Source organism: Marmota flaviventris, chromosome 10 (genome assembly GCF_047511675.1).
Source record: "Marmota flaviventris isolate mMarFla1 chromosome 10, mMarFla1.hap1, whole genome shotgun sequence".
NCBI classification, from domain to species: Eukaryota; Metazoa; Chordata; class Mammalia; order Rodentia; family Sciuridae; genus Marmota; species Marmota flaviventris.
The window spans coordinates 6,335,868-6,357,056 of record NC_092507.1 but is presented as its reverse complement, the minus strand read 5'-3'; the positions used below and the strand labels follow the sequence as shown (position 1 = coordinate 6,357,056).

The following is a 21,189-nucleotide window of genomic DNA, read 5'->3' as shown; positions in this document are numbered from 1 at the left end:
GGTGATGAGGAGCAGCCCTTGGGGGCCTTCTCACCCACTCCCTTGCCTATCAAGGCCCCAGAGACTCCCAGCCCAGCATTTCCTGAACCTAGATTTTAGTTACCTGTAAAGACTGAAAATGCTGAACGGTCTTGATGGAGACTTTTGCCCAGGTTCACTTTTAGTAGGCTCAGCTTGGGGTTCGTAAGGCTGTGGCCTACACCTGTACCTTCCTGGAGACACACCTCCAGGAGACTTCCATCCTGAGGCGGCGGTCCGTGCTGTTGACACTTGGTGGCACTTTCCAAATCAAAGCTGGCCTGAACTGGTGGAGGGACGTGCTGCCTCACCCTTTCTTGTCCTCAGAGTCGGAACGACATTGAGAAGTTAATGTTTAAAGGGCAGTTTTTACGTGACTTTCTGCAGATCAAAACTCCCTATTAAAGAGTGCTCTGTTTGCCTGGGCAAAACTAGGAGCAGTTGGATGTGCTCATTTAAATGTGTCATGCGTTAATTTGACTTGATTTATTTATTTAAAATTATCTTTAAAAAAAAAATAATTTATTTGTTGGTATGTGGTGCTGAGGATCGAATCCATTGCCTCATACGTGCCAGGCAAGTGCTCTGCCACTGAGCCACAATCCCAGCCTGTTAATTTCACTTTAGCAAACTAAGGGACACGTGTGAGGTTGTTTCGGAAGCCCTGCTGGAGAAATGAACTTGCAGTTTGTTCTCTTCTGTGCCACTTCCATTGCAGAAGAACAGCCTGGGGCCAGCTTGTGCTGTGTGTGTCAGCATAGGGGACAGAGCATGTTATGCTTGTCCACAGACCTGAGAGGAGGCCTTGGACACTCAAGCGCTTGTGTCCAGCAGCCGGGTGGTATTACATTGCTGGTTCCCCAAGTTGGAAGTCGTTTTCACATTGCCTGCTGGCCACGGTCAGTGTCCTATAGACCTGCGTGAGCATAGCCCGGGCATACCTGTGTGGTCACTGGTCTATCCTTCCTCTGGAATGTGGCATGAGTGCCTCGTCCACCACCGTGTGGGGCCCGTGGAGCGTGGTCCATGTGTACTGATAGCACCTTTGCCCATACAGCATTTGTAACAGGATCCGTCCAGATGCTTTACAAGTAGGAATCAGTGCGGTGGTGCACGCCTGTAATCCCAGTGGCTCGTGAGGCTGAGGCAGGAGGATCGCCAAGTTCAAAGCCCGCCTCAGGAATTTAGTGAGGTCCTAAGTAACTTAGGGAGACTCTGTCTCAAAACAAAGAGGGCTGGGGATGTGGCTCAGTGGTTAAGTACCCCTAGAATCAATCCCTAGTACCAAAAACTTCCCCCAAAACAAACAAAAAGAGTGGTAACCCTCCCCAGCCTGCAAGGTGGTACCCTTCTTTCTGACATTCCCATTTTTTAAATTTATTTTGGTGGGGGGGTGGGGGTGGGGGCGGTACCAGGGATTTAACTCAGGGGGCACTCAACCACTGAGGCACATCCCCATCTCTATCTCATATTTCATTAGAGACAGGGTCTCACTGAGTTGCTGAGCACTTCCCCCGTTGCTGAGGCTGGCTTTGAGCTCACAATCCTGTCTCAGCCTTGTGAGCTGCTGGAATTACAGATGAGTGCCACCCCGCCCTGCCTGGTCCTATTTTAAAGAGAGGAAACTGTGGCTCAGAGCAGTTAAGTTCCTAGCTGTGGGTCACACAGCTGGTGTGCTGCAGTCAGGACTCCAGCCCAGGGGGATGGCTCTTGGCCCGATGACGTAGCTGCATTTGTCGCTGCGGGAGGTCATAGGGAAGTAGGAAGTAAAATGGACATCCTGTGCCAGCTTTGAAGGAAAAGGTCACAGATGTGAAGCAATCACTTGGTTTTTTTCTTTCTCTTTGGATTTTATTGTATCACCTATCAAGCTGAATGTGTTATGGATGAAATAATACTTTTTGAGTTTGTTTTTGAGGATCCTCAGGATTTTAAAAATTGATGTATAAGAATTACATATTCGGATTTTAAAAAAACTACACAGAGAAGCAATTTAGACCCAAGCCACAGTTGTAGCTGGATTGTCTTTGCCATAGCAGACAAATAAGCCATTGTTTTCCCTCTGGAGGGTTTTTTGTTGTTGTTGTTTAATTTTTTTTTTCTTATTTGTAGTTGGACACATACCTTTGTTTTATTTATTTATTTTCATGTGGTGCTGAGGACCGAACCCCGGGCCTCACCGAGCTAGGCGCGCGCTCTGCGCTGAGCCCCGGCCCAGCCCTTCCTCTGGAGGTCTTCGTGGAGCAGTCCTCGTCTATGTTCCTTCCTCGCCTCTCTTTTCTGGACACAAGATGTGTGTACTGTGGAAGCCACTCTTTGCTGTTGCCATCCATCCATTCGTTGTTGTTGTTGTTTTGGGTACTGGGGATTGAGCCCAGGGGTGCTGAGCCCAGGATGTGTCCACTGGGACACATCCCCAGCCCTTTTTATTTTTTTATTTTAAGACAGCATCTTGGGCCGGGGCTGGGGCTCAGCGGTAGAGCACTCACCTAGCACGTGCGAGACCCTAGGTTCGATCCTCAGCACCACGTAAAAATAAATTTATAAAATAAAAAGGTATTGTGTCTATCTACAACTAAAAAAATTTTTTTTAAATAAATAAATTTAAAAAAAAAAAGACAGGGTCTTGCTCAGTTGCTGAGGCTGGCTTTGAACTTGTGACCCTCTTGCCTCAGCTTCCTGAGACACTGGAATTACAAACTTGTGTCACCGCTTCTGGCTCATCCATTGGTTTTTTAGTATACGGTATTTACCAGACTGTTCAGCCGTCAACCAGCATCTCCTTCTAGAAGGTTTATTATTAATAGTGGAATCTTTTTAAAATATATTTTCAGGGGCTGGGGATGTGGCTCAAGCAGTAGCGTGCTCGCCTGGCATGCGTGCTGCCCGGGTTCGATCCTCAGCACCACATACAAACAAAGATGTTGTGTCCGCCGATAACTAAAAAATAAATATAAAAAAATATATATATATTTTCAGAGCCGAGTGCCATGGCATATGTTTGTAATCCCAGTTTTTGGGAGGCTAAGGTAGGATAATCTCAACTTTAAGGCCAGCCTCAGTAATTTAGTGAGAATCTGCCTCAAAATGAAAAATAAAAGGGGCTGGGGATGTGGCTCAGTGGTAGGGCACCCCTGGGTTCAATCCCAGTGCATAAAAAAATAGCTAGGGGTGGTGGTACACACCTAAAATCCTAGCGGCTTGGGAGGCTGAGACAGAAGTATCGCGAGTTCAAAGCCAGCCTCAGCAACTTAGCAAGGTCCTAAGTTAACTCAGTGAGGCCCTGTTTCCAAATAAAATACAAAAATAGGAATGGGGATGGGGCTCAGTGGTTAAGTGCCCAGGGTTCAATTCCTAGTACCAAAAAAAAGCCCCCCCAAACCATTTTCACTTAACATTGTTAGAAATATCTTTTCATCTTTCTACACAATTCTTTTTAAATTTTTCTTAGTTGTAGTTGGACACAATAATTTTATTTATTTTAATATTTATTTATTTATTTTAGTTCTTGGCGGATACAACATCTTTGTTTGAATGTGGTGCTGAGGATCGAACCCGGGCCGCACGCATGCCAGGCGAGCGCGCTACCACTTGAGCCACATCCCCAGCCCCTAACTTTATTTATTTATTTTTATGTGGTGCTGAGGATTGAACACAGTGCTTCATGCGTGTGAGGCAAGCGCTCTGCCACTCAGCCCCAGCCCCTACACAGTTCTTTTTTTTTTTTTTTTATTTTTTTTAGTTATAGATGGACACAATATCTTTATTCATTTATATGTGGTGCTGAGGATCGAACCCAGGGCCTCACACTTGCGAGGCAAGTGCTCTACCTCTGAGCCACAACACCAGCCCCCCCTACACAGTTCTTAATATGGTTTCTTAAAAGGGTGTTTTGTGTGAGACAAGGCCAGGTTCAGTGCTGTACCTTGGCTCAGCTGGGTGTTTGTTGGCAGTGAAGCTGAGTGAGGCCTGTGATGAGGTGAGGGCTGACACCTGTGAGGGTTGACTGCGTGGCTGGGCATTCCAGGGGCTTCCTGAGAGCGACTTCATCAGGTTCTTGCTGGCAGCCTCGTGGGCTCGGCCCTCACCATTCCCATTTTCGAGATGAGCACAGTGGCTGGCAGTGGGCCTGTGGGCCTGACAGCTGGAGGCCACAGCCCACCCCTGGTGTCTGTGAGGGGCCCATGAGTGTGCCATAGCCACACGCTCACAGTCAGAGCTGCCTGGGGGTCCCCTAGCCTTGGGTCAGCTGCTGGCCCTGTGTTGTTGGCTTCCAAACCCTGCACCTGCTGGTGGCTTGTCCCATCCCTCCAGGGGATGCTGTGTGGGTAGCTGTGGGGATCCCCGGTCAGAGCCCGCAGCAGGCGCATGTGCAGTGTCGGGCGCCTCGTCGCAGAGCTGTGCCGGGCTCAGGATCACATACTGAGGGAGAATCGATCCCAGATTGTTTCTGTGGGGTGAGACTAAGGGAACAAAGTCTCGATGTTTGTCAAGTATTTTAGGACATTTAAATGACTTTCTCTATTTTTCTCTCCCCTTTCCTTAGTCTGCTAAAAGTCTGAGTAGATGTAAGAAAATTCATTTTACATTTCATGTACTTAATGGAGAGTTGAAGTGTGATCCATGTGTGCAGTCCTGGTGTTACTGTTCTGAAGTGACTGGCTCTGCTGGGTGTGGTGGCTGCATGACAGCAGGAGAAAATGGCCTGTAATCCCAGTGACTTGAGAGGCTGAGGCAGGAGGATCACAAGTTTATGGCCAGCCTTAGCAACTTAGTGAGATTGTCTCAAAAAAAAAGCAGAATGCGTCTCAGTAGTTGAGCATCTGTGGGTTCAGTCCCCAGCACAGAAAAACAAAACAAAAGGACAAGCTGTGTTCTGCCCGAATCAGGGGACTGGGCATCCGCCTCATCCCCTGGTCCCCTTGAGCTCCTCTTCCCTTCAGCAGGGAGTCTACGCCTGCCTTTCCTGCCTTTCCAGATGTGGATATTGTACAAAATTGGCCAAACAGTTATGTTATGAATAGAATCCAAAAGAAAGCGTGGGAGCTCCATTCTCACTGACATCCCCTCCTCCGAAGACCTGGCACTTCTGTCCACATGTTGAGACTCTGGTGCCCCGAGCGTTGCCAGTTGGGCTCATCACCCTCCACCACTGCCCGGGTTTGCTTTTCAGCCATTGGGCTGAAGTTGCGTTTGCAGCAGTGAATTGGATGTGTTAGGTTGAGCCACATGAATTGTCATTTTGTATGTTAAAAATACAAAGATATTTGAAAAGGCTGACGTGTCATATGGTTGAGCCTATTAGGAGTCAAGACTCCAGTGCGGCAGTTGAGGAGGTACTGGGGCCAGGACAGCTGCTCTATGTGGACAGTGCCTGATGGCAGTCACCTCTCAGGACAGGTGTGGGCTCAGTGACCATGAAATGTTCGTTGAATGAGGCTAGATCTTCCAGAGCACTTACAAAAGCATGAAGTTGGTCTCTGCTCCCAGAGCCACTGGTAGTCTGGGTAGGAGTGCAGGACCAGCACTGGCAGTGTTACCAGGGGCATGGGTGCTGGCGATTTGGTGCCAAGATGATGTGACTTAAGAAGGTAAGTCAGCGACTCCAGGGTGGGACCTGGCAGGGCTTGCTTGGCCCAGTCCTGGAGGAGCAAATGATGGGCGTCCACATGAGTGCCTACGGGCTGCTGAGCCTGATAGACAGGGCGAATTGTGCACATGATTTCCAAGACTGCTTCCAAATTGCCTGGGCCCTGGGTAAGTGCAGGTTCCCGACTGCTCTTGCCCACGTGGGTCTGCACTTCCAGGCATAGCCTGAGCACCCGCACCCGCCAGCTATGTTGGGAAACACTGATGGACCTTTTTCTCCAACTCTGCAGGCTATACACTGGAGCCATGAGGCAGCGCTCACTAAGAACACGTATGTCTGTACCTAGCCCGAGAGTGTCTGGGTCTGAACATGTGGGGAAGGCTGGACACCACAGCTTTACAGGCTTCCTGGGTAGCTCCTGGCACAGATTTGAGGGCAGCCATTATCAGTGGGGAGCTGGTGAGAGAGAAACCCTTAGGGGTGCGGGTGTAGTTATCACTACTGTGCATTTAGGGTGGCTTGACAAAGCCACATGTGAGCTTGTCCCCATTAAACCAGCAAGCAAGGACGCCAAAGGTCACCAAAGCCACCAAAGGTCACCAAGGCCAAGCAGAGCAGAGAGGATCAGGGAAGGTAGTTGGTGTAGCAGGGACATTGTGGAGGACACCTGCTGCCAATGTCCACTTCTTAACACTCCCGGTCTCTTTCCCGGTGGGTACAAATCAGTGGGTCCACTGCTCCTTCTCCTCTTCCCCCAGCCAGGCCGAACAGGTGCTCCCTCCTTAACTCTGAGGATTGGGCAGAGCAGCAAAGAGCTGGAGTAGTTGTGGTTCCATTCTGTCTGTCCAAGTTCTGTGGAACCGTCTTGGTCCCTGTCTCTAAGCTCGCCTTGGTTTTTGGCTGTTCCCAAGTCAATTCCATGAGTTCCCAATGACATTCCAATAGATTCCCTTTTGCCTAAGTTAGATAGACGAGATTCTGTTGCTTGCAACCAGAGCACCTCAACTAGAACCAGCACCGGGAACTTCTTGAGGAGCAAAGGAAACCATATCCTTGTAAAGGCAGGGTGCCCAGGGCCCGGGAGAGGCTTGGGAGCCCTGCTGCTTGGGGAAGAGAGTGGGGTTGGAGCCAACCTGAGATAGGAAGAGGACGTGGGAAGAGCGGCAAGGCTGCTTGATGCTAGGGAACCTGGAGGGGACAGAGGAGGCAGTGAAGACTGGTGCCAACAGCAGCTGAGAGCCCCTACATGACCGGGTGGAGAAGGCAGGTCTCGGCTGTGCTTCACACTCTTCATGTTTTGCTTGTAAAAAATTCTCTAGTTAAAACCTCTTTGGTTATTTAGATGAGATCAGAGGAGCTAAGGAGGAGGGGAGATGGACAAGGAAAGGAGCCTGGAGGGTCTGGTCCGCACCCAGGCTGGCACAGCTGGCACGCCGACTGTGCTGACTGAAGACACCTAAGGAGCTGTGAGTTCCTTTTAGTCACATTAGGACTGTCAGAGGGGGCGTGGAGGTGTCTGGGTGAAGCCACACCTGGGCTTGGCTTTAAGTACTCCAGACAAGCGGGACGCCAGGGTGAGTAACTCAAGCCCTGAGCATCTCCCCGAGCCTTTTCCTCCCTCCGCGTCTGGGGAGCCAAGACCTATGGGCTGCCCAGATGCAGCCTCTGCTCCAGCTGGTCCTCAAGTCCTGCCTTCCCTATAATCAACCCTGGCGCCTCCTTTTCAGGTCTCGCTGCTCACCCCCCCCCCCATCTTTGCCCCATTATAGTCAGAGTCCTGGGCAGACAGAAGGCTGCCTCGGCCCAGTGGTGCTCTCAGCCGTGGAAGACCCAAGTCTGCCCAAGGCCAAACCCTGGCTGTCCTGCTCTTGAGGCTGCCGGCCGGCTGGTGGTTTATCAGTCATCACAGGCAAAGGACCTGGCCTCGCTCGGGTTTAATAGGACCCAGCGTATTTGAGGCACCAAATCCTGTGGGTGGAGCCCACTGAAGTAGCTGCTTAAATCCTTAAAATCACAGGGAAATGTGGGAAAGATGCAGTTACACGTTCTGCCTGTCTTTCTATGAATGGAGCAGATCCTGAGAGCAGCCTGGAACTCCGTGATGTTTCCAGGGATTTTATGTTCTTACATTTGAGGGTCGTACTTTGAGTCACTGTCCCAAGACTGCCCCCAACATATTGCAATACAATTCATGCTCAGAACCAGAGCCCAGCTCCCGTCCTCCCCAGGCCTCCCTCCCAGCCTTTCCCAGATTGGCAGAGGGCGTCCCTTGCTGGGTTACTCAGGCCACTGTCTGGGCCCTCTGATAGACTTGTTTTCAGGTCAGCAGCCACATGGAGCCAGCAGCAAGACCTCCTCATTCCTGCCTCAGGGCCTTTGCACCTAATTCTCTTTCCAAGAGAATCATGGGGTTTGCTCCCTTAATTTTCTCAGGTCTCTACTCAGACACTATTTTACCAATGAAGTGTTCCCTGCACACTTGGAGTCTACAGTTGAAACATCCAGTGCCCTTCTACACCCCAGACTCCTACCCCTCATCCCAAAAGAAAGATGAAAAGGGCTTCCCTCTGTTGGCAGACAGCTCTGTCCCTCCTGGTTGACCCATGGTCAGTCAAGGTCAGCACACTCTAGTCCTGGCTCCTTGGGAGTCTGAAGCAGGAGGATTACTTGGGCATAGCCTGGTCAACATAGTGAGACCTCATTTCCAAATAAAAAGACTATGCTTAAGTGGCAAGTGTCTTTGAACCCCATGTGGCATTGCTTTGTGTTGGTGGCCCCACTCAGGCCAGATGTTTAATCACAGGGGGCTTAATCCATGCCTACCAAAGGCCTGGTGGCTCTGGTCAGGAAAACACTGCAGCCGTGGTCAATAACGCCAGTTCAGATGATAGGCAGCTGCCTCACTGTGTTTTCTCTAGAAAAGTCAACCCCAGGTCAGACTGAGTTTTCTCTGGGCAATTTGAGTTATTTTAAAACATATTATGGGATACTCATGTACACCCAAAGAGTGTAAGCATCGTGAATTAGCACAACCCGGAAAGCTGCTGGGCGTCGCCTCGACCTTCAGGTCTGCTCACAGGTCATCTCTAGAGCAGGGGTCGGCAGACTTTCCAGGAAAGTCTGCTGGAAAAAGCAGCGGCACTCACAGCTCCTTAGGTATTTTCACAGTCGGCATAGTTGGTGTGCCAGCCATGCCAGCCTGGGCACCGGCCAGAAGCAGCTCTGCTGGGCTGCTTTGGGCCCTGCCGGCCACCAGGTGTTTTGCAACTCTGTAAATCTGGAGCAAGCTCTGCTGTGGTAGGAGCCCGAGGCCCGACCTAAACAGAGGACAGCCATGATCTGATAAAATGCTACTCGTGGAGACTGAAGTTTGATTTCACTAGAAAGTTTTCTCATGTTATAAAATATTGTTTAAAAAGGCAAAAAAACATTCTTAGAACACAGGCCATTCAAATACAAGGACAGAGTGAAATTGGCCGAGAAACTGCACTGTGCAGAGCCCTGCTCCAGGGCAGGCGTCCCTTGGACCTTGCGGGGAGAGGGGTGCTGCACGTCTATCCCCACCCCCCACGTGGCTAGCTGGCACTTGAGATGTGGCCAGCATGGCCAAGGAACTGAAGACTTAATATTGTTTTAATGTGAATTTTAGCCAAGCGGCTCCCACCTTGGGCAGGGCGGGTCTGAGGGGTCTCCTGCATGTGAGCAGCAAGCTTGGACAGAGCTGCCGTGACTGTCCTGTTCCTGTGCAGCAGAGTCCTGGGACTGCAGTGTGTTGACATGATGGAGAACGCTTGCTCTGTGACAGCAGCGGTGCACCCCACCTGTTTTGCCCTGCAGGCTGTGGCCACCGAGTGGCAGTGAGAGTCACCAGCCGTTCTTGGCGGTCCACAGGATGAGTGAGTCTTAGGTGCCCAGGCTGTGAGGAAGCAAGTCATAAAACACTGCAGACTACATGACACCTTATTAAAACCTTTAAAACACAAGAAAATGGAGCAGTGGATTCCATGTTCAGGGGATTCCATGGTGACGTTCGAAAAGGAGGGGCACTCCCTCTGGCAGAGGAGGAGGTGGGCTCTGCCTGTGACGGCTAGGCTGGTTGGGGCTGCATGCTGCCCATCTCCAGGTCATGGGGAGGCTGGCAGGGTCGGTGTTGACCTTGGAGAAGGGAGTTCTCATGGAGCAAAACTAATGGCCAGTTCTGCCTGGCCTCTGCCCAGTGAGGCTGGTGTTCCATCGCAGAGGGCTGTTGGTCGCCTTGGTTGGGTGCTTAGATGGGAAGACCTGGCTATTAGTCAGAACAAAGGGTAAAACCTTTGGCTCCAAATGTCGGTTTCATTAAACCTAATGATGAGGGGAATATTACCAGATCCCAGCTAAGAGAACAGCTGGAAAATGGAAACACATAATCATCATCAAAGTATCATTAAAAGGAAATCCTGAAGACACCTGGGGGTGTCAGGCCAGCTCGCACAGCCTTTCTCCTGAGTAGCTCCCGGTAAGTGGGCTCAGCCTGTCGCTGAGGATGGGTCTGCGGTAGCAGTGCCAGCATCTGGCACCGAGTGCATTGTAAATCGTGTGTCGAGCTTTTCAATATGACGTGTTCATCTTTGACTTTATTTCCTTATTGTTCCGTCTTCACTCTTTCCTGAGTTACTGACATGGGTTTATCTTTTCTCCCTTTAGAGAGTTTTGAGGTGACAGTCACCAAAGAAGGTGATCAAGGGTTCTTTGTTTCCCTCTACTGAATATTAACCCACTAACTTTGTTTTTAAAATTGGGAATCAGCCCTTAAACAGAAGCAACTGTCATGCTCCTTTGCTCCTTTATTCTCCTACTCTGTTGCTATTTTAAAATGTATTGACGGAAATTGTGTGTAGCCAGACCTTGGCTAGAAATATCTGGAAATCAGACATCCATTTGAACCACACAGACAGCACCGTGCATTTTTTTTGTTAATTCAACCTCAGAGATTTGCTTCATAACAATTTTCTATTTGTTGGAATCATGGAGGAATTCAGTCTTACTTTTGTGTGAAATATGTTTTGTGGAGTTTCGAATACATGTCAGAACATTCACGCTTGTTCTCCCACGGGCCCATGTGGAGACGTGCCCTTGAGCTCCTCATGACGCTTCTGAGCCAGTGTCGCTGTGGTTGGTCCCTGGCTGGGTCTCTCTTCAGGTGTGGTAGGATAAAGGGAACCTAGCCGAGCTCCCAGGACAGAAGCCGGTGACGGCTGTTGAAATGGATGCCTGAAAGTTGGTATTTCTACCTTCTCCAGCGGCTTGTTTTGATTCCCTAATTTTAGCCAGGCTCATTGCACAGGAAGACTTGGTTCTTATGATTTTTTTTCTTGACAGAATTTCTGTATTACGGTGCTGGTCCTATATCTCACACTTCTTCCTCTCTCAACACTTAACTGCTTTTTATCCTCTCTCTGGTCCAAATCCAAAGAGCTGCCGCCTCGGGTGGCCGGGAGCCCTGGTGCTCAGGCCTGGGCTCTTGCTAAAGAGACTCCTCAGTGCTCCTGTGGAATGCCTGTCTCTGTCTCCTCTCTGTGTTCCTGCATGAATGGATGCAAAGTAAACAAGTTGCTTGGAAAGCCAGATTGCTTTTTTTTTTCTTTTTACTAAAGCCCCCGAACTCACCCGTGTTAAAAGCACAGTGCCCCCTGCTTTGTCCACGGACCCTCCAAACCCCCTGGCTGCAGAATTATTGTTTATTTTCTCTGGGGGAGGTTGGCATGTGCCGTGGGTTCCCATGGCAGCAGTTCTAACCTGCTCTGCTTTGACTCCCCAGGTGAGATTTGTGGCTTTAAAATTCACGGGCAGAATGTCCCCTTTGATGCAGTAGTAGTGGATAAATCCACGGGTGAGGGAATAATCCGCTCGAAAGAGAAACTGGACTGTGAGCTGCAGAAGGACTACACGTTCACCATCCAGGCCTACGACTGCGGGAAGGGTCCCGACGGCACTGGCGTGAAAAAGTCTCATAAGTAAGCAGGCCGCAGTGGGAGAGCCCCAGAGAGCGTGCACGTGAGGAGGAGGCAGCCCTGCCGTGTTCCCAGGCTGCCCATGTGTAGGGATTTAAGGCAGAGGCACCCTTAGGGGTCTGCGCTGTGTCAGGGTTGGTCCGCCCTCATGCACAGCTCCTAGCCAGAGCCCACCATGTACCGTAGCAGGTTCTGAAAAATAAATGAATGAGTAATTTTATCCCACCAAATACGCTGTTAAAGAAACAAGGCCCGGGCTGGGGAGGTGCCTCAGTGGTAGAGTGCCCCTGGTTCAGTCTCCAGAGCCACAAAAAAAGAGGAGGGGCAGGATTGGTATCCTTTTGGTAAAAAACAGAACAAAACCCCAAAACCCAGCTTTCCCCCCCCTTTGTCCAGAGCAACTGTCCACATTCAGGTGAACGATGTGAATGAGTACGCGCCCGTATTCAAGGAGAAGTCCTACAAAGCCACGGCCACGGAGGGGAAGCAGTACGACAGCATCCTGAGGGTGGAGGCCGTAGACGCAGACTGCTCCCCGCAGTTCAGCCAGATCTGCAGCTATGAGATCGTCACCCCGGATGTGCCATTCACCGTGGACAAGGATGGTGAGCACAGGGGCTGCCCAGAGCAGGGCCCCGGCCTGGTGGCCTCATGTTCCGCCAGCCTGTAACCGCTGTGCCTCAGCCTCCACTTTTACTCTGTCATGGCGACCTTGGTCTCAGCCCTTTTGTAATGCTGCTGGTGGATGTTGCTTACAGCCAGGCAGGACAGACTGCGGGTCAGTGGTCTCCAGCCTGAGCTTCTTCCTGGGTTGGCCTTGGTGGCTTAATGCACTTGCCATTTGTGTTTCATTCGAGGATGTGGACCAGGGTGACGATGGTTCTCTGTTGTTGTTTTCTCCACTGCCAGGTTATATAAAAAACACAGAGAAGCTCAACTACGGCAAGGAGCGTCAGTATAAGCTGACCGTCACAGCCTATGATTGTGGGAAGAAAAGAGCCACGGAAGATGCTCTGGTGAAGATCAGCATCAAGCCCACCTGCACCCCTGGGTGGCAAGGTGAGCGGCAGTCTCCCTTCACCCTCAGGCCTGTTCTGGAAACCTGGGTTCCGTGGGAACCTAAGTGTGTGTTTCCCTTCTTTCCTCCCTCACCAATGGTCGCCCAGGCTGGAGTGACCGGGTGGAGTATGAGCCTGGCACGGGCACCTTGGCTGTGTTCCCGAACATCCACCTGGAGACGTGTGCCGCGCCGGTTGCCTCCGTGCAGGCCACCGTGGAGCTGGAGACCAGCCATATCGGCAAGGGCTGCGACCGAGACACCTACTCTGAGAAGTCCCTTCACCGGCTCTGTGGTAAGGAGGCCTGTGTCCCCAAGCTGTCCTTCCCCAGGGAGGGTGAAAGACGCTGCAGCAGAACCCATGTGTGTTGTGGGATAGTGATGAGGGAACAGATTAGCTTCCAAAATGGCTTTTGCTGCCTTGCTGGATGATGTTCACCCCGAACATCATTACGCACTCCAGGGAGTGCGTAAGCCCTAGAAGTCCATCCAGGATGCTAGGTGTATGTGCATCTAAGAACCACGGAGTTGAAGATAGTAACATACATTGAGTCATCCAAATAAGGGTGACACAGGAATGAGCCAGACCTGGTAGCATGCTGTGGTTCCAGCCACTCAGGAGCTTGAGGCAGAAGGATCCCTTGAGCCCCAGAATTCAAGGCCATCCTGGGCAATAGAGCAAATTGTAGTCTCAAAACAAGAACAGTCAGGTATGGTGGTCTCATCTATAATCCCAGGGACCCCGGAGGCTGAGGCAGGAGGATCAGATCAGCCTGGACAACTTAGGCCCTATCTCAAAACAAACAACAAAAAAGCAAAACCAAAGTATCAGAATTGTTAAATGGTAAATATGTGGAAGGAGAGAATCACACTCTGCCGGCATGCCTGTGAGGAGGACACAGGTGTTCGTGTCTCTGAGCCCAAATGTTCACAGTCATGTACTTGTGTGGTTGTAGACTAAGAGGCTGGGGACGTTTTACATGTCAAACTCTGCATATCTGCACAGCATGCAAAACTTGTTTCCTTTCTCCTAATACCACTGTTTCTTGTGGTATTAAATCCACATCTTCTTAGTAGAACAGCTGAAAGGCAGAATAGGAAGGATTTAATTTTTAAATTCAGGCATGCGTTTTACCCTATGCTAGGTACTTCATGTGGTTTTAACTTAGCCTTCCCAATAGGCCCACTGAGTAGGCGGCATTGACTGTGTTTTTACGGAGGAATCAATTGAGATCAAGGGAGGTTAAGTAGCTCGTCCAGTGACACGTTTCAGGAAGTAGCATAACTAGGATTTGCATTGAGATCTCTGGTTACTCAAAAGACTAGGCCAATCCAGACCAACCACACAGGGGTCGAGGACCAAGCAACCAAGAGAGTGTGAAAGATCTTTTTCAGTACACAAACTTAAAAGAAAATTTGGGGGCTGGGGAAAACCACAGTGGCACAGTACATGCTTAGCTTGTGTGAGGCCCTGCTCTCCATCCCCAGCACCCAAAAGAAAAGAAAAGAAAAAAAAAACACCTGACCTTGGCAATACATGACGACAGTTGTAGGATCATTTCCTATTCTTTGACTTGGTAATTCCATTTCTGGAATTTATCCTTGGAGCATAATCATGGGGCCACACAAATGCTCATCAAGGAGAGGCTGATGATGGGAAGGAATTGGAAACAGCCTCGGTGTCCCCAGGGAGAGGGGCTAAGTGACAGCAGCCTACCTGTTTAAAATCAGGCTGTAGAAGAAACTGGAGGGGTGTGTGGGGGTGTGGGTGTGTGGGGGCGTGGGTGTGTTGTGTGCATGGCAGGCCTCGTTCTTAGCAGAGTTGATTGCATGTGTGCACACTTCAAGGAGGCCTCTCTAATGCTGACACACAAGTGCTGTACGTACTTGGGTGGGTAATTAACAGTCCTTCATTTGTGAAGAAGAGTAAACCAGGACCAGCAAGTCGTCCAGCAGCAGATGAAGCCAGCTTCTTGGAGTGGCTTGGCCCCCTGGAGCTGTGGGCATACGCTGAACTGACGGTCAGTGTGGTGTGGTTTTAGGGGCTGCCACTGGCACTGCCGAGTTGCTCCCTGCCCCCAGCAGCTCTGTGAACTGGACCATGGGCCTCCCCACGGACAACGGCCACGACAGCGACCAGGTGTTTGAGTTCAACGGCACCCAGGCAGTCAGGGTCCCCGACGGCCTTGTTTCTCTCAGCCCCAGAGAGCCCTTCACCATCTCCGTGTGGATGAGGCACGGGCCTTTTGGCAGGAGGAAGGAGACGATTCTTTGCAGTTCAGACAAAACAGGTAGGTTTCTTTTCTGAAGACACTGCTGCTGTCCAGGGTCTGGGGGGTGGCCTCTGGAGGCAGGTGCCCTTCCTTCCCAGAGCCTCAGGCGAGCTGGTCGGTCTACGGACACCCTTTGTGCCAGGGGCACTTTGTCCTCTAGAGACCCTATCAGCATTCAGGGCTTCATTAGTTTTGCTCGGTGGATTATCGTCAGCAGTTACCACGGGCACAGTTGCTCAGTAACGCCCGAGTGTATTTGTTCCTAAACCCTCCATGGCCCATCTGGAGGGTTCATTTATGCAGATAAAGTTGTGTCTTCAGAATAAATTAAAGAAACAGCTGTGGTTCCTCTCGAGGATCTTAAGTTGGCATTTTACCCAAAGAAACTGTCTTGCAGATATGAACCGACACCATTATTCCCTGTATGTCCATGGGTGCCGGCTGGTTTTCCTCCTCCGCCAGGATCCTGCTGAGGAGAGGAAGTATAAACCTGCAGAATTTCACTGGAAGTTGAATCAGGTGAGCAAAGAAAGACTCATCAATTACATTTTTTTCTCTTTCCACATTTTTTATTGGTGTGGTATAGTTGTATACAATGGCATTTGTTGTTACATATTCCTACATGTACATAATATAACCATGTAATTTGGTCAAAATTACTCCCCAGCACTTTCTCCCTCCCTCTCCGTCTCCCTCCCCCTGGTCCCTTTCCTCTACCCTACTGTTCTCCCTTCAATTTTCATGAGACCCACCCACCTATTTTTTCCTTTCTCTCCTTCAGCTTTCACATACGAGAGAGAATATATGACCCTTGACCTTCTGAGTTTAACATAATGGTCTCAAGTTCCATCTATTTTCCTGCAAATGACATAATTTCATTTTTCCTTATGACTGAATAAAACTCCATTGTGTACATACACCACATTGTCTTTATCTGCTGTAAACATGTGTCACTGTAATGACTAATTTTTCAGGATAAATACCAAGGAATGGAAATAGCTGGGTCATAGGATTCCATGCCTAGTCTTTTGAGGAACCTTCACAGTGATTTCCGTAGTGGTTGTACTAGTTTATAGTCCCACCAACAGTGTAAAAGTGTTCCTTTTTCTCTGTGATCTCTCCAGAATTTATTATTATTTGTATTCTTGATGACCACCATTCTGACTGGTGTGAGATGAAGTTTCAGTGTAGTTTTGATTTGCATTTCCCTAATTGCTAATGATGTTGAACATTTTTTCATTTATTTGTTGCCCATTTGTGTTTCTTCATTTGAGAAGTGTCTGTTTAATTCATTTGCCCATTTATTAATTAGGTTGTTATTTGGTGTCAAGTTTTTTTTTAATAGACTCTAGATATTAATCCTTTGCCAGGAGAGTAATTAGCAAAGATTTTCGGCCTTTCTGCCGGTTCTCTCTTCGCATTCTTTTCCTTTGCTGTGGGGAAGCTTTTTAATTTGATGCCTTTCCCACATGTTAACTCTTGGCATTATTTCCTGAGCTTTAGGTGTCTTACTGAAAAAGTCATTGCCTTTGCCCACATTGGCGTGTTGACCCTCTGTTTCCTTCTTGGAGTTGCATGGTTTCTGGTCTAATTCCTAGGTCTTTGATCCATTTTGAGTTGATTTTTTTGCAGGGTGAGAAATAAAGTTGTAGTCTCTTTCTTCCACATATGGTAACCAGTTTCCTCAGCACCATTTGTTAAAAAGGCTGTCTTTTCTCCGATATTATGTTTTTGGCATCTTAATTGCAATTTTTAAGAGAAACTAGCTACTGCAACCTTGCACATGGCTGGTGTAAATAGAAAAAAAAAAAAAAAATATATATATATATATATATATATATATAATGTATATATAATATTTTTTATTATATATAAATGGATTTTTTTAACTTTATTTATTTGTGGTGCTGAGGATCGAACCCAGGACGTCACACATGTTAGGCAAGTGCTCTACCACTGAGCCACAACCCCAGCCCTAGTCAGAATATATTTATGATTTTATTTCTGTGTCTGTGGTTAAAAGGATAGTAAATTAAATCTCTTTAACTCCATTTCACTGAAAGCCTCAAGTTTGTTCCATGTGTGTATTTATATGTATAATATTGATATAAAAATTGCACATTTTAAATTCAACATACTGTTATATAAGGAGCACTTGCTGAAAAATTGGATTGAGATACTTGTATTTGTTCACTCGTTCATTATTTGAGGCCTAGGCTACCACATCATGCTGAGGATCCCCAGGGTGACAGAGCTGTTCGGTGGCCGTTCAGCAGTTTTGGCACCATAGCATGTGTTAAACTTTCAAGCAATTTTGACATCGGTCAAACCCGCCTGAGCCACTAGCTTGAGTGGTAAACAGTTTTGATATTAGATCATGTCCCATTCCTTTTGATGATGTTGTTTCTCTGCAAAGCTAATTTTCCAATAGTTGCTGTGATAAAAAGCAAATATTACACAAAAATCCACGTGTTACAGGAAATGAGAGGACACTGTCATCTGAGAGAGCCTTCTCAGAATCAGAGCTGACCATTTCTTCTCTTGATTCAGGACTGGACAAGAAGGGAATCTTTGGCCAGTCCCTATTGTCCTAGCTTGATTTTATTTAGCTCCTGGAGTTCATGGGCAAAGGCTGGCCTGGTTAGACGCACCTGTGGTTGCTCAAATATAATGTCCTCTAAAAGAGCTGCAAGATAAAAACAGAGAAGTTTGAGTGAGGACAGGGCCACCTAAGCAGCACTGACTAAGGGCTCAGTTGGTAGAGTGCTTGCCTAGCATGCACAAGGCCCTGGGTTCAAATCCCAGCATTAACTAAAAAATTTTTAAAAAAGAGCATTCAGAAGCTTGAGTGGGGAAGAGCGTGTGACTGTGGTGAATTCACCTCTTCCTGGTGTAATTGTTATTTACATAAATAATTATATTTTTTCAGAAGCTTTTACCGTTATGTTTTCTAAGAAACTAAAGAAAGGTATAATCTGGAAAAAATACTTTTTTCGCATAAATAGATATTTTAGGCATGTTACTTTGTGTTTCATGTTTAGTTTCTTTTGATTACATATTTTTAAAAACTTAATTATGAAAAATTTTAGACATGTAAAAGCAGACAGATTAGCATACAGAGCAACCCTGCAAACCCTCTCTCTGGCAGTGGCCAGCTCCCGGTCAGTCTTGCTTCATTGTTGCACCCCTTCACTGTTAATCTTTGTCAACCTCCTCAAAAACAGCTTAATAATTTTCAAGAAATCCGAGGCAGGCCGGGTGTGACGGCACATGTCTGTAATCCCAGGGACTCAGGCATCTGAGGCAGGAGGACTGTAGGTTGCAGGCAGTGGGGGGCTGGGCAGTGCCCCTGTCCGGGGCCTGTGCCCCAAGGAGAGGGAAGTACCCTAGAGATGATGCTCTGTCCCTGTTGGTGACATTTGAAGAACACTTCATCACTAAACTTTTTAAGAAATTTTTTTTAGTTGTAGATGGACACAATATCTTTATTTTATCTATTTTTATGTGGCGTTGAGGATTGAACCCAGGGCCTTACAAGTCCCAGGCAAGTGCTCTGCCACTGAGCCCCAGCCCCTGCCCTCATCACTAGACTTCTAAGTCCTTCTCTTGTTGGGGCAGCCTGTATTCACTCCTTACCCCGCTGTGCTGCTCTCTCCACAGCTGTGGACAAGAGGGCAGGTTGACAGCTTGTGCTTCCTTGGCTTCTGGTAGGTCTGTGATGAGGAGTGGCACCACTTTGTCCTCAACGTGGAGTTCCCGAGCGTGGCTCTCTACGTGGATGGTGTCTCTCACGAGCCCTTCTCTGTGACCGAGGATTACCCGCTCCATTCATCCAAGATAGAAACGCAGCTTGTGGTCGGAGCTTGCTGGCAAGGTAAGGGCAGTGCTCCCCAGGCCCAGCCATGGGATCGCGCCTCTGTGCTGCGCTGGTGGGAGCGGGCTCTTACCAGCTTCTTACACCCCGGACCCTGGTTTCTCATTTCCTTTATCTTTCCCTTCCTCCTCCTGTGCGTAGCCTTTCTGGGGACACTGCTGTGTCATGCTACAGCACAGCCCGTCCGAGGTACTCCGTAAAGGTGACTGTGAGCCCTGCACACTCCATCACCCTCCCACTCACTGGGAGGGAGCAGCACGGAGGGAGTGTGTGGTTGTGGGAATTGCTTTACAAATCATCTTCTCACTGAAGTTACAAGAACAAAGGAGCAACAGTCAGCGATCAGGCGCAGACAACATAGAGGACTCGGAAATCTCTGGGCTGAGGGACTCTGCCAAGTTCTGAGCGTTTGACAGGCTGGTAGGAACCTGGTCAGGGAACTGCTCTGGTGTGGAGAGCTTTCTGTGGGGCACATGGCGTGGCGTGACTCACACCAGAGCGGCCGCACCACTCCCTCCTGCTTACTTGTGCAGGCTGTGGGCCCTCTCCATTATCTGCTACCTCTAGTAATCCCTAGGGTCTGCTTTGTAGCTAAAGAAACAGAGGCTCGGTCCAGGATCAGCCAGTGGGTAACCACGGAGCCAAGATGCAAACCGGGCAGCCAATGCCCTCAGCCTGTGCTCTGACCCGTTGGACCTGGGCCTTTGAGCGTCTCCTACGAAGCTGAGCCTTTGCTTTTGCTGACGCCTGTGGGCCTCTAGTCTACAGCACTCGGTCCCTAAGCCCCCGTGAAATCGAGAGAACCAGCTTACCTGAAATAGCAGCCAATGTGCTGAGGAATTAGCAGTGAACGTTTTGCCCATGGTGCTCTAGTAACCTGTGGAGAGTAAGCCTTAGTGGCAGGACCTGGAGCGGCCGTAGTTCAAAGTTGAAGCACTTTGTGACCGTACTTTGATATCTGCAACTGCTGTGGCATGATATGAAAATATCAGTGATTTTTATTGATGACAAATTGCAGTTCTTGCTAACACTGGTGTGGTATGTAGCCTACATTTATAACCAAGGGAAATGCCACATGTCAGAAGTTAGTGGAAATGAGCCTTAATTTTTTCGACTCAAGTTCATGGACCCCTCAGTCTCCCTTGGGGGTTCATGTGCCCCGCTTAACTCCATTTCTTTTCATTTCAGGGCATCAGCATCACTACATGGGGGGGGGCTGGGGTTGTGGCTCAGCAGTAGAGCACTTGCCTAGCATGTGTGAGGCCCTGGGTTCCATCCTCAGCACCACATATAAATAAATAGAATAAAGGTATTGTGTCCAACTACAACTAATAAATAAATAAACAAACAAATAAATAAATAAGCATCACTACATGTGCTCCCTGAACAGAGCTTTGAATATTTTTCCCCCCTAAAAAATCAATAGGTTGACTGGGGTTAAGAACTTATGGGGGTGGGGGAGCCTAATTCACAAGAGAGATTTCTTTTTTTTTGAGACAGGGTCTTGTTAAGTTGCTAAGACTGACCTTGAACTTGTGATCCTCCTGCCTCAGCCTCCTGAGTTGCTGGGAGTACAGGTGTGAGTTAACATGCCTGGCCAGATATACTTAGGAGAATGCAGGTTCTTTAAAGTGAAGAGTAGTAAGGCAGTGAATTGGCATGTGCCTCTTCAAGCAGATCCCTTAATTTTGGTGACAGCCAACCATGAGGAAGTGCAATGAGAGACCAAGGAGTGAGAAACAAATTATGAAGCATTTTTAAAATTGATATTTTTAGACTTTTCAGTTCAATGCTTCCTAGATTAAACAATAACTCTTGAATGATATTTTTAAAACTAGAGTAAAAACACAGGTGTGAACCTAGTTGGGACTTCTCTCCTAGGAGCTTAGTTGCTGTGGTTAACATGAACCACCAGCCCGCGCTGCTGCCTTTGGCTCCTGTTCATGTCATGGTATCTCTGCCATCAGATAGAGATGACTTTTTATTCTCTCTTTTTACCTTACCCATCTCGGCACCCTTAGCTGAAAATTCACTTAAATTCCCAAACCAAACACACTCAAATCCTACAAAGTTAGTTAACAAGAAGGAGGGTGTCCTTTTTCCTTTTGGTAGATAGGAAATGCTTTCCTTGATAGTTTACTGTGGAGAAAGCTGGGCCTGGGGCAGCAGCTCATCTCCAGGACGTCAGTGTCACCTGTAAGGGTGCATTACAGGAGCCCTGTGTTGGATGTGGAGGCTGCAGAGGGCTTCATCTGAGCACAGGTCTAGCCTGGCACCTGACACCTCTCCCCCCTGCTGAACAGAGGTGCCTCAGTAGACTGCAGAGACCAGTGTCCAGAGCAGCCCTGCTCCCCGAAAGCTGTCCTGAGGGCATTGGTCACACCCTC

General features: G+C 48.6%; 1 protein-coding gene across 4 annotated transcripts in view; it reads left to right on the top strand.

The window, feature by feature from the left end:
- Clstn1 (calsyntenin 1) overlaps positions 1 to 21,189 on the top strand; it is a 67,890-nt gene that overhangs the window by 37,411 nt on the left and 9,290 nt on the right. For 2 of the 4 annotated variants that reach the window (XM_071617329.1, XM_071617327.1), the window contains exons 3-10: positions 10,292 to 10,321; positions 11,406 to 11,601; positions 11,995 to 12,203; positions 12,508 to 12,657; positions 12,765 to 12,950; positions 14,698 to 14,946; positions 15,326 to 15,447; positions 18,640 to 18,802. In XM_071617329.1, coding sequence (XP_071473430.1) covers positions 10,292 to 10,321; positions 11,406 to 11,601; positions 11,995 to 12,203; positions 12,508 to 12,657; positions 12,765 to 12,950; positions 14,698 to 14,946; positions 15,326 to 15,447; positions 18,640 to 18,802 — 1,305 coding nt within the window. The remainder of the gene's footprint in view (positions 1 to 10,291; positions 10,322 to 11,405; positions 11,602 to 11,994; positions 12,204 to 12,507; positions 12,658 to 12,764; positions 12,951 to 14,697; positions 14,947 to 15,325; positions 15,448 to 18,639; positions 18,803 to 21,189) is intronic. The other 2 variants (XM_027947435.2, XM_071617328.1) reach the window with 1 other exon arrangement.